Here is a 17,104-nt window from a genome sequence, read left to right as displayed (position 1 = left end):
TTACTATTTCTTTTCAAGTTGTTTGTCAGTTTTATCAGGAAATATATTTTCCACAAATGACTTAAAATAGCTACATAAATACAATTCGGTGCCTCAAAAAGATCATCAAATTTAGGGGCACCTGGGTGGCTCAGTCTGTTGAGGTCAGACTCTTGATTTCAGCTCAGGTCTCAGGGTTGTGAGATCAAGCCCCAGGTCAGGCTCTGCGCTGGGCATGGAGCCTGCTTAAGATCCTCTCTCCCCCTCTGCCCCTCCCCCATCCCTCTCTAAAAAAGAAAAAATGTAAAAAAAAAAGATTATCAAATTTAAGAGCAAGTAAAACAAACAGGTAAAATTTCCAAAGTGAATAGCCATTTGTAGTAATTCAGATGCCTAAAAATAAAAACAGAATTTAGTTACAAGGAGTTTTAAAATTCAGAAAATGTTCTCATAATACACTGTTTCATTTGATTCATACAACATTGGAGAAAAAAAGGGAACACAATATTTATTGAATTCTTCTCTGTGTTGAAGGCTGGGGCATTGCTGTAGTAGTAGCATCCTCATTTTAACAGATGATAAAACTGAGGCTTAAAGTTAATGAATATGCTCTAGCTTACAAAACTAAATAGTGAACAACCAAGGTTTTCTTTCTTCTATGCTGTCTCCACAATATCCATGCAGAGAATAATAATAACCCCAAGGATCAAAACCAGACATTATCTCTCCTCATTTTTGAAAATGGTATATATTAAAAGTAGGGCCCTACTCACTCTCTATTCACCATAGAAGGACAGTTATGCTTCACATCTCCACCCCATATCCTAACCACAGAACAAGTGAAACCAAGCAGGAGACCTGAAACCTATGACTTAGCTCAAAGGAGAACTGAAATTAATAGTTAATGAGGCTAAGATCACTAATTAATTAAAAATACAACTTACCGATTTTCAAATTGGAAAAGCCGGCCTCAACAACTGTCAGTAGCTTTTGGGACTGATTAATCTTCTCCCTGCTCTAACAAAAGGTCTACATAAGGTACCTAGCTGGACTTTACCTCTACAAGACCACAAGAGCATTTTCTATCACAAGCACTTCCAAACCAGCCAAGCGAAGTAATTTAATTTGTTTAAGTAATGTGCCACAGTATGATGGGTCACAGAAGAAAAAAAGACATTCAAATTATAGGTGGAACACTACTGAAATGAAGATTATACCAAAAATTCCTAATAGAAAAGCTCAGTGTCTTAGATATACTTTATGTGACTAGTGTGCAGGGATAATTACTCTTGGTTTTCTTTTTGTCTCTGACCATTTTCTCTCTCATTTTTTCACCAAAACAAACTGCCTTTCACTGATATAAGCAGGTTCAGCAGGATGATTTATTTGACTGGGCGAGGAGAAGACCCTATTTCAACCTTTTCTGGAAATACACAATTATTTAGTGTAATCCTAGGCAGCAGCTATGTAAATCACAGAAGTGAAACTACAGAATTTTAAGTTGTCATAAAAATTCCTACTATTTTATGATAATCAAAAAAAATGAATTGGCCAATATATCAAATTTTATTTCTTTTTTTTTCCTTTGGAAACAGTTAACATTTAGCAAGGAGAACAAAGAATACTTAAGTTTCACAAAGGAAAGATGATAAAATGGAAAGAACTGAACTTACCACTTTTTAGCATGTAGAAGAAAAAAATAAAAACAAAAAAAACCCATACAATAGCAACTAAAGCAATAAATATTTAGGAATAAACGTAACTAGAAATGTCAAAAGCCTATATAATAAAACTCCTGAAAGACACAAAAGTAAACTTGAACAAATAGAAAGATATCTCTTATTCCTGGATAATTCAACATCACAAATAGGTAGTTCTCCCTAAGTTAATTTGTAAGTTAATGAAATTTCAATTAAAAATATCAAAAAGCTTTTTTATGGAATTAGTCAAATTGATGCCAAAGTTCATATGGAAAAACACTCAAGAATAGCTAGAAAACACAAAAAAGGAAAGCTACAAGGGTAGATTAACTCTAGGAGACATTAAAACATACTGTAAAGCTCTATAGTTAAAATAGTGTGGTAATGACAAAGGAATATGCAAATGACCCAGTGGAACAGAATGAAAAGTCCAGAAATAGACCAAGTACATGTGGAAATTTAGCATATATTAACAATACCATCGCAAGTCACTGGAGCAAAGACAGACCTTTTAATAACTGTACTGAGCAACTAACTGGTTAATGAGTTAGAAACGATAAAATTAGATCAATTAACTCATACCATACATTAAGAATAAACTCCATAAACAGGAATAAACTTCAAATGGATCAGGATATTTAAATGTAAAAAGTGAAATCTTGTAATTACCAGGAAAAAAAATGTGGATGAATTTCTCTTTAATCTGAGGGAAAGGCTTTCCATAAGGAAAGGCTTTCTACTTATAACTTAAATTCCAGATATGATAAAAGAAAAGAACAATATCATATGGTAGAAAAATAGAATACACAAAGTAAAAATACTACATATATCACAAAGGCTAAATCCATAATAAAAAACTGTTCAGAGTTGAGAGGAAAAGGCCAAAAACCCATTTTAAAAATGGGCAACAAGAGAAAAAAGAAAAAAAGAACAATTCACATATACTCACAAAAACAAACAAAATGGACCTTGAACAGGTGAAAAGATGTTAAACTACATTCGTAATAATAATATTATAAGTTAAAACTACAGGGGCGCCTGGGTGGCTCAGTCATTAAGCGTCTGCCTTCGGTCATGCCTGGGGTCATGATCCCAGGGTCCTGGGATCGAGCCCCACATTGGGCTCTCTGCTCCGCGGGAAGCCTGCCTCTCCCCCTCCCCCTGCTTGTGTTCCCTCTCTCACTGCATCTCTCTCTGTCAAATAAATAAAATCTTTAAAAAAATAATAAAAATAAATAAAAATAAAAAACATGACAGAGGAAACAGACAGGAAATGACATTTGTATATTTTTGATCTTTGGAACCATGCTGGTGTGTTTCACAGACTGAAAATATAAATAATTTTTTTTTAAAAAAGCCAAGAAGAACAGGAGTAACATTCTAAGAAGGGATACATACAGAAACAAATGAACCAAACTGCATTTCAAAGGAATAACCTAATCACACCAAAGGAAAAAATTTTAATTAAAAAAAAGCAAGAAAAAGAAGAATTAACCAAATACGTTCTAAACAAAATCTATTGTTCTGATGATGATAATGTTTTGATTGTGATGATAAAAATGTTTAGTAAAGCACTCTGGAGTCAGAAAGTGTGGATTCACTTGCCCAACTTTCCACTTGCTAACTGTGTGACCCTGGGCAAGTTAATTTATAATCTCTGTGCGTAGGTTTTCTTATCCAAATAATAACAGTACCAATCTCACAGAACTAATGATAAGGCTCAAATAAAACTACTTATGTAAAAATCTTAGTAAATCACTGAGGATATAACAAGAATTTGGAAAGCATCTGCTATCATCAACTACTAATCAAAAAAAAAAAACAAAAAACAAAAACACTGAATGCGTGGGCACCCAGGATACACGTAATAAAAATGGAGTCCTTGTCATGAAAAAATTCGGAATTTCCTAGTTTATGAACAGTAAGTGTTCAAGGAATTTAGAATAACAAGATCCACAGGCTGGCTGGAATCATGTGAGAAATTTCATAAAGGAGCAATCTGACAAGGGTTTTTATATGTGCACAAGATTTAGATTAGCAAGAGAATGGGAGTACTAACGGAAGCTAAATAAAAGCAATGAAGCCATAAAGACCAATATATTTCAAGGATAGTAGCAGAGAAAGCTTGGAAAGCTGAGTATCTAGAGATAAGGCAACACTATGGAAGTTCCTGAACGCACTACTGAACTGGGCAGGCTTTATTTTCTAGACTATGAGGAACCATAGAATTGTGTGCAGGGGAAACAATATGACCAAAGTGAACTGTGGGGTTATTCTAGTGCTGGTATGCAGAAGATCAGAAGCAGAGTCTTACTAGTGGGTAAGCCAAATAATGGTAAGGGACTGACTAGAATAGTAGTGATGAAAAAGGGAAAGAAGTTACAATCATCAAGGCAGTGAGGGGGGGAAAAATCAATGAAGTTTGATAACAACTAGATATTAGGTATGAGAGAATAGAAAAGTCTGAATGACAAGGTGAATAACAAAATCATTAGAAGGAAAAAGCAAAAAGGAATGGGAAGGAATCATTAGAAGGAAAAAGCAAAAAGGAAAAGGATTTGCATTGGGTCAGGATTAAATAAGAAGCCTTGCCAACCTGAGATAACAAATCAAGATCCAATGGGCATTTGGCAACAGGGGACGAGTACTTAGGAGAGAGAGTGAGAACTGAAGAAAAAAGGTATAAGAATTTTTTTTTCTAAAAAAAAAACCTCTTTAGAATGTTTGAGACATTCTAGAGAACAGAGCTAATAGACTGTGTGCTGTTTCAGAGGAGTGATTATCTCATTTATTTTTATAGCCCTTCAAGTTTGGCATGTTTGCTAGCACAGGGGAGACTCTCAGTAAAATACTGCACAGGTAGGAAATGTAGAGAATGGAACAGAGCTGTTTGGCTTGTTAATGGCAGAGCCTACATTTGAGCCCAGGTCTCCTGACTCTCCACTATATACCATAAAATAGAGATGACCTCTGAACATTCATGTATAGGATCCCCTAAAGAGCTAGTGTAAGAAATGAAAATAAACTAAACTGTGGGGATGGCTGGTTTCTAGGGGTAGATGGATGGAAGACATAAGAAAATTGCAAAGGAAAGTCAGAGGTATTGAGGAAAAAATAAATGATAGTGTTGCATCACAGATTCAAAGGAAATTTTAAGAAAGGAAGGATAGTCAATTGTTCAAACGATCAAATACCACAGGTAGTGTTTCTCTGGTCTCCTATACCAATGAGATCCAGGTCACTTTTTAAAAGTAAAAATTAAGAAATTTTAAACTACTTTCACAACATTTTAAAATCATGTATCACTTAGCAGTGGTTCAAAAATATTGCAATCTTTAGTGAATTTTATCTCTACAAAATACAAAGCAGAAAATAAAGTCTCTATAATAAATTTGCACAGTAAATGAAATTTGAAGCAAATCTGAAGCAAAGAGAAATGAATGAAACAATACTTATTTATATCTATTGATAGCAACAAAATACATGAAATACCAAGTCTTACCTTAAATCTCTTGTCCTGCAATACCTTCTTAATGGCAACCAGTTCTCCTGAATCACAAAGTTTGGCTTGATATACCACACCAAATGACCCATTTCCAATCACTTTAGTGTCTGTATAGCTGACTTCTTGTGGCCTATCTGGACCCTGCCCAGGAGTTGCCACCACTGTAGTCACCTTGCTGCCATCCTTGTCTCCTAAAAGAAAGAAGAGATAGAAAAATGAGAACTGTAAAGAATTAAACAGAGAAAACTGCTGAAGTATACAAAGTAAACTGCATTCTTTACTACAAATTATTTTTAAATGCTCATCTTAGTTTATCATATAGAATTACTTCAACTATTTGTTTCAATTATAAGTAATTTTTTTAACCACCATTTACTCATTGTGTAGACCAGGCATCATGTTTAGTTTATATATATGACTTCATTTAATGAAAACAACAACCCCATTAGGTATATAGTACTGTTCCCATACAAAATTAATGGAAAGCATGTTAAATTTGCCCAAAGTCAAAAGTCAAACGGTGGACCCACCAGGGTGTGAATCCTTATCCAACTCTAAAGGCCCCAGTTCTTTTCTCAAGGCTTCCTTATTATACTTGAAAATAAAATAGGTGCAACTGAAAATATCTAAATATGTTGACTATTCAGACCACTCTGCCTTTAGAAAGGGAAGGCTTTGAGTTTTTGCTTCTCTGCCATCTTATTTCTTTTTAAGAAAATAGAATACCTCTCAGAGAAAGGTCAGATGGAGAAAAGGAATATGGAGTGTTAATTTGGGGTAAGAGATGTAAAACATAAAAGAAAAACCAAATCCATTCTGAACTGAGCCTCATTCATAAGTAGCTCACGGACATTCTGTGGTCTCTGCCCACTCAATGGCTCTTGCCTTACCTTCTGTACCTTTCCTCCCCTTCCAGTAACAATCCAGAGACTCCTCAATTCAAGCCCAAGAACCACATCCTACTTGACTAGGCAGAGTTCACAATCATCTTTTTCTCCAAATTCTTAAACTATTCTAAACCATACTATGCTAACTAGAACCTGATTCTAAAGAGCTTTAAATTGTTCTTTCAGTGATTTCAGAATACATACAGATTCTAGTGAGTCCAAGCACTGTGAAGTAGCAATTATGATTTGTGCTTCTTCTCTCTTCCCTGAGAAATCTAAAACCAATTCTCTGTACATATACGTCCTTAGGCTCACTGACTAAACTGCACTTTTTCCTTTTTTTCCTCTTCTACTATTCCATTATATTATTTTCATGATGCTAACTGAATTCACACTAACCTAATAAATGAAAAAATAATGTATTTTTAACTCTAGATACCAAGCCTAGATTATGAAGTATTCATTTGTAACTCACATATAAAAGAATGAAAAATATAATAATCTCATTTTCCAATGGTTTGAGTTTTTCCCCAATATGAAATTACCAGGTAAATGAATGTCCAAATGTTACTGGCATATTTACCCAACGTGTATAGCTATTTTAGTTCACAGAGCTACTAACATAGACAAAAACCAATAAGCAATATCTGTGACTGATTAATTCTCCTTTTTATAAGGCAGCCTTCATGACAGACACAAAAGCAATGAAAGACTCCTACTTAAGAGCTAGCTGAATTACAGGCAGTCTATATTATACATTATAGCATGGTTAACTACCTTAAATATGTATGTTTTTGGTTCCAAGGTATATCACCCAACAGGTCTGACAGCACAAATCCAACACCACTTATAGAAAGATAACCCAAATCTTGTAACACCACCCTTTTTATTCATAACAGTATTATATGTACTTGAAATGCATGCAAATCCCAGCAGAAGCCCACACACATATATAGCAGTTCTCAATGCTTTCAAATGATTTCTTCACATTTCATTTCCTAGTAAAATAAATCTCAAATATATTTGCAAAACCTAGTTTAATCGAATCTCAGTTCTAAATCGTTGTGCTCAACTCCCCAAATAGTCCATTTGCTTTCATTTCTGAGCATGTTAATGTTAATTACATCCTTTCAGGTTGACTATAAACCTTACTATAAGTTATTTTCTTCTTCATTTGTAAAATAAACATATCTCTACTTGTATTATAACATTCCTCTAAAGACAGAATCACAGTCTTCTGAACTTTAAATGAGGAGATCTAGAAAGGCTGGATTCAGAAAGAATAAAATCCAAGGTATTGAATACATTTTATCATCCAATTGCCCAAAGAAAATAAAAAACAGAATTGATTTCAACAGTCTGACTCTTCCCTAGATCATCCACCATATCACCAAAACTTATATATTTCAAGAACTATTAATAATTCCACTGAGCAAGTTGCTTGTAAAATCTAAAGGTCTAACTCACAAAACAGAGCATCATTATTTTTTAATTAAAATAACAGATTTTAAGAATGGCTGTTGCATTTCACAATTTTAATTGAAAACAAAAGCTAAGGTATCAACAAAAATTACACTTTTCTACTGCATAACCATATTTCAATAAAGAAAACAGCAGCCACAGCTTTGTACTTGCTTCTATAAGAGAACTTAAACAATATAAGCATGTGTAATGACTTTCTCCACTTGCCTCCCCAGGATGCATTTCTAAAGAAACCACAGCATTTCAGAAACAGAACTTGAAGAACCAGCTATGAAAGGCATACCATATCTGATGGATACCATCAGAACCCTGAGATTTAAAATCTCTTCATCCTCAACTACTAAACCCAGGGAACATCTAATTGTGCTTTTCCTCATATGTAAATTATAATGCATAAATAAAATAATTCTGCAAAAATATTAAAGTGGAGTAGAAAGATAAACAGGTCCTACAGATGCTATCACTAGAAAATGCCCTTAAGGCCTCTTAATTTTTTTTTTAAAGATTTTATTTATTTATTCATGAGAGACAGAGGGAGAGAGAGAGAGAGAGAGAGAAGCAGAGGGAGAAGCAGGCTCCCAAGGAGCAGGGAGCCCAATGCGGGACTCGATCCCAGGACCCTGGGATCATGACCCGAGAAGGCCTCTTAATTTTAAATTGCGAAGATATTTGGCTAAGGACCAATTCTTTCACCCTCTTGTACATCTAGTAAAAAAGGTAGACTTACTATCTTAACAGAAATTAAAGATTTATTCTATTCTCTTTTGAGCAGTTCAGAAACTGCTGAGAACTCTTAAAGGCTATATTCTCTACTAATATGAAATCCCTAAGTATACTAGGAACAATAGTTCTCAGGCTTTCTACCTCAAGCATTCTGGAATTTTTATTCAGAAATTATCAAGCTCTTCAGACTGCTTCATCATAGATCTGAAATAGCAGAGCTGTAAAGAATGGCAAGATAACACTGGGAATGACTTGGCATGAGCATTAGCACATGGGACAGACAGCAGCTACTGTGCCAAGGAAAAGCATGTTACCATTTGGCATTGTAATTTGTCGACTTAGCAATAAAACAGCTGTATAAAATTTCACTGTATAAAGAACCATCCAATTCACTGTTTCATCTACTCTCATAATAAATGCAGGAAGACATTACATTACTATGCAAATGAGGAAAGTAAAACTAAGAGTTTAACTTATCCAATATCATAAAGCTTTAAGTAGCCAGAACTCCTCACTTGCCTCTTACTGCCTCTGCTATATTTTACAACCTTCCTAATACAGCTGAAAGACTTAACTTCATATACTACTGCCCCCCCAAGAAGCATATGTTTCTGAAAATATAATGTAAAAAGATCAGCTCCAAAGCAGTAAGAAATAAGAGAATAAATGATAATCTGTTACAGTTTTCAGGCCTCAATCATTCACATTAATAGCTAAAGAGCTATTTCCAAAAAACTTTGGTAATCTTAGATTTTGAAACTTATCCTAAAGCAAAAACATATGGAAAACAAAAATGTAAAATAATCGATTCTGTGATGTTCAAACAATTTAATATCTGCTACCAGAAACTGTATAATTTTGGATCTTAGCAATTGAGCATTATAAGCACTGCTCCCAACAGGCCAAAATCCTCATGAAAAGCTGGAAATCAATAAATCTGCCTCATTAAAAACAAAACAAAAAAATCACCACTCTACCCAATACTAAATTTCCCAGAACACATGATACAGTGAGTCTCATACCAATTACAACAAAACTGACTCCTAAAATACACTACTGTCTTGCAGGTACAACAACAGAACAATGGGAACAGCTTAGCTCCAGGAGGCCCCGTCTCCTACCAGAGGACTCCTGGGATCCTCTATTACAATTAAAATTTACTCAGGGAACATAAATTTCCTATTATAATCAGAAAACAGAATTAAATCTTAAATATATAAACAAAAGACTCCTTATACAGCAAGAGAAAGATGATATACAACAGAATAACCACTTTCTATTGAAGGTGTTAAATATAGAATATAATTGTTTAAAAGCCTTAGGCATATCCTAAAACAATATGTGTGCGCTAGTACCCAATCTCTCAAACAAAGGTTTGTACCTTGTAAGCAACACCTTGTGGTTACATCTTCTAAGTCTTCTGAAGTTACTCCTCAAACCAATTCACCTTGAGAGGAACAAATGTTATAGTGTAACAATGACCCCATCCAAATGTGGCATGAGCATCCCAAAACCAAAAGGCCACTTCAAGCATGTTTAAATATTTAGGAGGTATCTGACACTGATACTCTAATTTTATATGAATGATAAATCTCATACTTTAGCCATTTGATTTGGGTTTCTTAAGATTTAGAGCTGAGGAAAAGTAAGAACTACAACAGTTTTTAACTATGAGGCTCGTAGAGATGTTAACAAGATGACACAAACTGAACAAGGTCAATGACTGTCTAAAAATCCTCCTTTAACTCAAGAATAACCTCTCCATTTAGAAATAACAGAAGTTAAAAGTCTGTAACAAAAGCACAGAGGAACCAGCATGCCACTGTGACTATAAGGAAGATATGAAGATTTGTTAAGAAGCTTTTTATTGTTGTTTTTTACCTAACCGTTATTAGTAAACTCACTGCCTATTGTTTATCTCAAAGAGAAATAACAGCTACTTTTACGTATATTTAACAACACCACAGCAAACACTATTAAAAATATATATAAATTACTCAAAAAAATCAAAAGAACCTCATTTTGAGGCATGATTAAGACTGTCTGAAGTGGAGGGGCGCTAGGGTGGCTCAGTCATTAAGCGCCTGCCTTTGGCTCAGGACATGATCCCGGAGTCCTGGGATCGAGCCCCACATTGGGCTCCCTGCTCAGCGGGGTGCCTACTTCTCCCTCTCCCACTCCCTCTGCTTGTGTTCCTTCTCTCACTGTGTCTCTCTTTTTCAAATAAATAAAATCTTTAAAAAAAAAAAAAAAAAGACTGAAGGGGAAACACTGACTACTGTCAAATTTTCAAGTTTTGATATCAAAGTTCAAAAATTCTTTATCCTAAGTAACTGGCTAAGGAACATCTATTAAGGCAAGACGTTCTCCCCAAAATAAACAAGACAGTTTAAAAACATGAAAACAACATAAAAATAAGCAAAATCATAATAGATAAAAAGTAAGGAATTGAGGTCCAGAGAATGAGAGGTAGACAAATTAAAAAATAAACTTATTCTTGTCATGAAATAGGGACTCTACTCTAAGACCCGGAAGCTCTAGCCAGAGTGCATCTGCTCACAACCCTAGAGCAAGACTTGGAAGAAAGAAAGAAATGCCAATCAAGCAGCTCAATCAGCCAAATCAACCCCAATTATCAATAGCATGATAAAAATTTTAAGGCAATTTCTATGAAACCTTGATATGATAAAAATCTTTCTGGCAGAGCCTTTTCCCTTAAACACCATTCCTCTCCACATGACTACGTAAAGGACTAGGAAAAATAAAAGAATTACTAAATTTCCTTTGGGGATAGGAAGAGTAAACAAAAGGAGAGGCAGAAAAAACAAAATGGACAGATGTCACACATGGGCTGACTTCTGGACATGTTTCCCACTTCTAGAAATAGAAAGGAAAACAGGGTGGCAAAGGATAAAGATCAGATTAAAAAAAGATTCCAGAGTCCTTAACAGTACAATAACACTGCATTTTTAATCACAGGGATATACCATACCAATGGGATTAATAAGCATAAATTCTGAAAGACCATAAAATTCCCTTTAAGAAAAAAAAATTCAATCAAGTTTTTGTGCTAGAGGCATAATGGTATTATATAGGCTCTGAAGTCTTACCAAGGTTTGAATCACATGTTCTACCACTTGGTATCTATAAAGTGGAGATAGCTGCTACTTCATAGGGCTGTTGTAATGATTAAATAACATAAGTTGAGCATTTTTTTTAAGTGCATGCCCCACAGAGAGTGCTCAATAAATTATAGTTTCTCTGAACTTTGAATCACTGGCCACGGAAATAGAAAAAAAACATTCCTTTGCCCTGCTATGCTCTTTTCAACACTTGGTACATGCTCTACTACAGTGCTTATCACAACGTTCTATAATTATTAAGAGTCTGAGCCCCTCACTTGACTAAGGAGCTCTTAGGAAAGCTAAACATTATCTGAATCATTTACATTTCCCTAGTGCTTATTAGCACAGGGTTCAGCACAATGCAGGTGCTCAGCTAAGGTTTACTGTTGAATTTATGTAGAATTACTCAAGCACAATTGTTAGGATTTGGGAACGATTTCATGCTAAACATTAAGCAGTGTGTTTACATCTTCTTATGCTTGCCACTGATCAGATACAAACCCCTAGGGGTTAAGGGACATAGAATGGCTTTACCAGTAGTAAAACAGAATGGAGGGCTTACTAGAAATATGGTGGCAACATGCAGCCAAAACAAATGATCCAATTTGGCACATGTGTATTTATTTACAGGTAGGAGAATTAGTCTGTTTCATAATCATTTTCCAAATAATTGTTTTCTTTGAAGCATTAATATGTAGCAATGGATAAGAACTCTGAGATATGAAGTTCACCTTCAGGGATAGAGGACACCTCTGAGGTCTGAAGTTCAATTTATATCAACTTATATGTAAGTATATTCTTTTTTAAAAGATTTATTTATTTATTTCAGGGGGTTGGGCACACATGCATTAACAGGGGGAGGGGCACAGGGAGAAGGAGAGAGAGAATCTCAAGCAGACTCCCCACTGAGTGCAGAGCCCAACCCAGGGATTGATTCCACCACCCGGAGATCATGACCCAAGCCAAAATCAAGAGTCAGATGCTCAACTGACTGAACCACCCAGGCACCCCTTTATGTAAGTATATTCTTTGAGGACGGTTTTACAGTTTGTAAGAATCACTCACAGCAGACAGAAGAATCACCTGGGAGAGTTTACTAAAAATCAAGAATTTCACTGCTAGAGAGATTCAGCAGGTGTGCAGTGGGGCTCAGAAAATTGCATTTTTTAATAGCCATCCCCAGTAATTCTTTTTAAAAAAATATTTATTTATTTGAGAGAGACAGAGAGGGAGAGAGCGTGCATAAGTGGGAGGAGCAGGGATAGGGAGAGAGAATCTCAAGCATACTCCACACTGAACGCAGAGCCGGACATGGCCTGATCTCATGACCCTGAGATCACAACCTGAGCTGAACCAAGAGTCAGATGCGTAACTGACTGCGCCACTCAGGCACCCCATCCACACCCTAATTCTTAATGCAGTTCCAAGCACCATACTGTGAGAGAGAACCATAATACCATTTAATCCCTACAACAACCTTGTGACATATTTATGATGATCATTTAACAAATGGAAGAAACTAAGGTGTTCAAAAAGGTTTGGTAATCTACCCAAGGTAACTCCCTTCAACAAGTTGCACCAATAGGATTCAGAACTTTTTAAAACCTATACCCTACTAGATTACTTTTTAAAGACCATGCCATAAAAACAATACACAGGAGTTGAGGTCCTAAAATCAACTTATTTTCAGCAAAACTGAAAATTTCAAATACTTTACAGAAGGTTCTGACACAAGTATCTATTAGATAAGTTCTAATTCAAAAATCAAAAGTTCTAATTCAAAATATCCATATTCCTTTTCAACTAATTTTAACTGACTCAATTTTTTATTGTCTCTTAAAAAACAAGTTTTATTTTAAACCAAACAAACCAAAAGCCAGAATGAACCCTGCTAATTTTCAACAGCCTGAACTTAAATATTATTTTACTTATGAACCATGTACTAGAATCAAGCATATTTTTCCTTTTTTCTAACTCTAGTGAATTGGAATAAAATCAAACCAAACCCAAAATGAATAAATATTTCACTTGGTCTTAAGCCCTCACTTGAAATAATATCAAGATGCATTTTAGCAACAGGTTTATTTCCCATGAAAGTCTAAAAGGCTTTTGAAGCATGTATGTAAAGAGCTTCAGCTTTTAGGATTTACATTAGAATCTTTAAGTTTTGGGGTGCCTGGGTGGCTTACCCAGTTAAGGATCTGCCTTCATCTCAGGTCTTGATCCCAGGGACCTAGGGTTGAGCCCAGTGTCAGGCTCCCTGCTCAGCAGGGAGTCTCCTGCCTCTCCTTCTCCCTGCCTCCCCCCTGTGCTCTAGCATGCCCATGCCCCCTCTCTCTCTTAAACAAATAAAATCTTTTAAAAAAAGAGAATCTTTTAAGTTTTAAACATATTTACCTGTTTGATTTACAAACTGCCCAATATGGGGGTGGGGGTAAGCAGTATATTTAAATTTTTCTTAATGAGGAAGTTTACCATATTACCAAAAAAAATAGTATACTATACATGGATAGAAAGAGTAAAGAGCAAATGCTTAGACAAAAGACATAAATAATTACTTTAAAAAGCACAATGGCTCACTGATCCAGTGGTCACACTTCTAGCAACTTCAGTCTTGAGCAGCAACAAATCCAGAAGAAAGCCAGACAAAACTGATATATTTTATTCTGTCTTTAAGTGAGTGTAATATTAAAATCAACACTCTACAATTTTTTTAATGAATTAGGTCTGTTTTCAACCTACCACACCCACCCCCTTCATCCTCAAAACTGCCTTCCGACAACCCAAATCCGTGCAATGTAACAGCTTGCTCAGTCTTGCCTTCCTCTGAACTATGCACCAAAGTTATCCCCACCCCCAAATCCAAACTGCTTTTCCCATAGCGCAGCATACAAATTTATACACATTTTTATATGCATTTTAAAGTGGAGGTTATTAATCTAAAATTTGCTGTTAAATTTCAAACAGTGGTGGGGAGGAAATAGGCAGGACGGGACTTATTTTCTCCCTGAAGACTTGCTTATTCTAGATTGGTCCTATACGCTTTACCAATTACAATTTAACAATAATCTATCAGGGCAACAATCATGTTTATCACATGTTGGTTGCTGTACCCCCTTTTTATCTCTTAGCACACAGGTTGTAAAATATTTGTTCATTTAGGGCGCCTGGGTGGCTCAGTTGGTTGGGCAACTGCCTTCGGCTCAGGTCATGATCCCAGAGTCCTAGGATCGAGTCCCACATCGGGTTCCCTGCAAAAAGTCTGCTTCTTCCTCTGACCCTTCCCCCTCTCGTGCTCTCTCACTCTCTCTCTCAAATAAATAAATAAAATCTTAAAAAAATATATTTGTCATTTATAAGTGAGCAAATTCCTACAGAATTCCACTACACTTTGGAAACTGCTAAAGGTCTGAAAGTCACTAAAGTTAAGTGCCTCTAACTCCTCCTCTAAGATGATACAGAACTCTGTAGTCAGCTCTCAAAAAGGTTGAGTCATTCAACAGACTGAGAAGCATTTGTAAAAAACAAATTCACAGATTTGACAATTTTCCCTGGAACCAACCTTGATCACCGTACACCATCATCACCCATCATCATCACAAATAACATATTTGTGAATCATTTTACAATTTATAAACATGTTTACACCCATTACCTCACTTTATCCAGGCAACAGTCCTATGAGGGAGGGAGAACCAATACTAAATGGAGAAGAGAGAACTGAAGCTCAAAAGATAAGTAAAATTGCTCTAGGTTATACAATGATATTGAAAACTACAACCCAGTTCATTCAGTTTCCAAGTTTAGTACACTTTCCAATATCTATAAAAATGGAAGCAAATCAAGCCATTTATTTCTACTTCAAAAATCAATTCACAAAAATAAGTCCAATATAGCCACATACTTTAAGTAAATGTCCGCACACCTTTTAATATGTACTGCAAAAATATCTTATACTATAAAACTGCTTCATTTTGCCTGAGATATATGGCTCCATGAGAGACAAATAATCTAAAATGAGTAAAAGAAGAGCCAGAGCTCTGAGGAAAATCAAATCAATGAACTGACAGCATACATTTAATTACCTGGACAGATGTATCAGAATACAAAGTAATAATCCACTGGTTAACAACAGCTGCTACTTTTGCAGGAATACAAGGAATATTTCCTGATTGTATTTATTTGGCCTGGTTTATTCTAAATAGGAAATATTGGGAACTGAAAAAGCAGGAAAGCAGGATTTTTCTAATCAATAAACAAAAAAGGAATGTGAAGACTAAATCTCTCTACATCACACAGTTTTAGGAATCTCCTATTGTTTTGGCTAACCTACATTATTTTACTTTTCAGAAGTTTAAAAATAGAGCATATCTGTCGAAGAAGGAAGAGGGGAGGAAGGAGGAGGCGAGGAAGGAGGAGAAGAGGAGGAAGGAGGAAGAGGAGGAGGAGAAAAATGAGGAGGAGGAGGAAGAATTGAATTAAAAAATATTCCAAATGGGGCACCTGGGTGGCTCAGTCAGTTAATACTCTGTTTTTAGCTCAGGTCATGATCTTGGGGTCCTGGGACAGAGCCCTGCATCAGGCTCCCTGCTCAGCAGGGAGTCTGCTTCTCCCACTCCCTCTGCTTCCCCACTCCTGCTTGCGAGCAAGCTCGCTCTCTCGCTCTATCTCAAATAAATTTTAAAAAATCTTTTAAAAAATAAAATAATTTAAAAATAAAGCTAAATAAAAATACTCCAAATGTATATAATATTTGGGTGGTGGTTGCTGTTCCACATCACAAAAAACTATTTTTGAAATATATGCATATATAAACACCAAAATAGCTCACTGTTCTAAACAGCCTCCAAAGATACCCAGGACCAGCAACTAACCAATACGGGGAAGTCTAACCCAGCACACTTTCTTATCCCATTCTCTCCCTCCCAAATCTTCATATTGTTATATTCTCTCCTCCCTTAAACTTGCATTATTCTTCTGTCAATTAGATCTACCTCAGGCAACATCCTAGGTTACTCCACCTTATTTTCCCCCTCAGATCTTAGAGGAAACTTTTTCTCTTTCTCTTCCCTACTCTCTTCATTCCACTCAAGAGCTAAAATAATGTAATAATAATAATAACCTTAACTACAGCTAGTAAGCAAAAGGGTAGCACTTCGGCTCTATACCAGTTAAGAGAAAATAAAGCTATGAGTTGAAAAGCCAGTGCCACCAACCTATAAAGCTCCTGAAAGTAACCAGAAAGATCTGTCAGCCTCCCATAAGTCTCTACCTATTCCTTATTTCCCTTAAATTAAATCTCTATCAATCAAGTACCAACACTTAGGATAATTTTTTCAAAGCTAATTTTAGGGGGGGTTTAGTTTTATTTATTTACTATTCTTGCAATATTATTATTTTCTATTTCTTTCACTATAAATATGTAGCTATCTAAGTTATAAGTTATGGCTTAGGCTTTTGTAGGACAGCCTGCCTGGGAACCTCATTTTTATTCTGCATAATTAACAAAACTTTCAAAGGAAAAATATGTTCTAATTTCCAAAACAAGTGATGAACTTTTAGAAGATAATCTGTTTACAAGCTAAGATTTTTCTGTATAATCTGGGGGGAAAATACACCTCAAATATTACATTTTAACTTATTAAACTGTTAAAGAGGTAGGGTAGCTCCTAAGAGCTTTTAAGATCTCATTAACAATGAAAA

General features: G+C 35.5%; 1 protein-coding gene across 2 annotated transcripts in view; it reads right to left on the bottom strand.

The window, feature by feature from the left end:
- The window catches only part of GSK3B (glycogen synthase kinase 3 beta), a 205,888-nt gene that overhangs the window by 133,344 nt on the left and 55,440 nt on the right, over positions 1-17,104 (bottom strand). For both annotated transcript variants that reach the window (XM_027587005.2, XM_027587006.2), the window contains exon 2: positions 5,182-5,375. In XM_027587005.2, the coding sequence (XP_027442806.1) occupies positions 5,182-5,375 (194 nt within the window). The remainder of the gene's footprint in view (positions 1-5,181; positions 5,376-17,104) is intronic.

This window comes from Zalophus californianus, chromosome 1 (assembly GCF_009762305.2).
Source record: "Zalophus californianus isolate mZalCal1 chromosome 1, mZalCal1.pri.v2, whole genome shotgun sequence".
Lineage (NCBI taxonomy): Eukaryota > Metazoa > Chordata > Mammalia > Carnivora > Otariidae > Zalophus > Zalophus californianus.
This window is presented reverse-complemented; position numbering and strand designations above follow the sequence as displayed.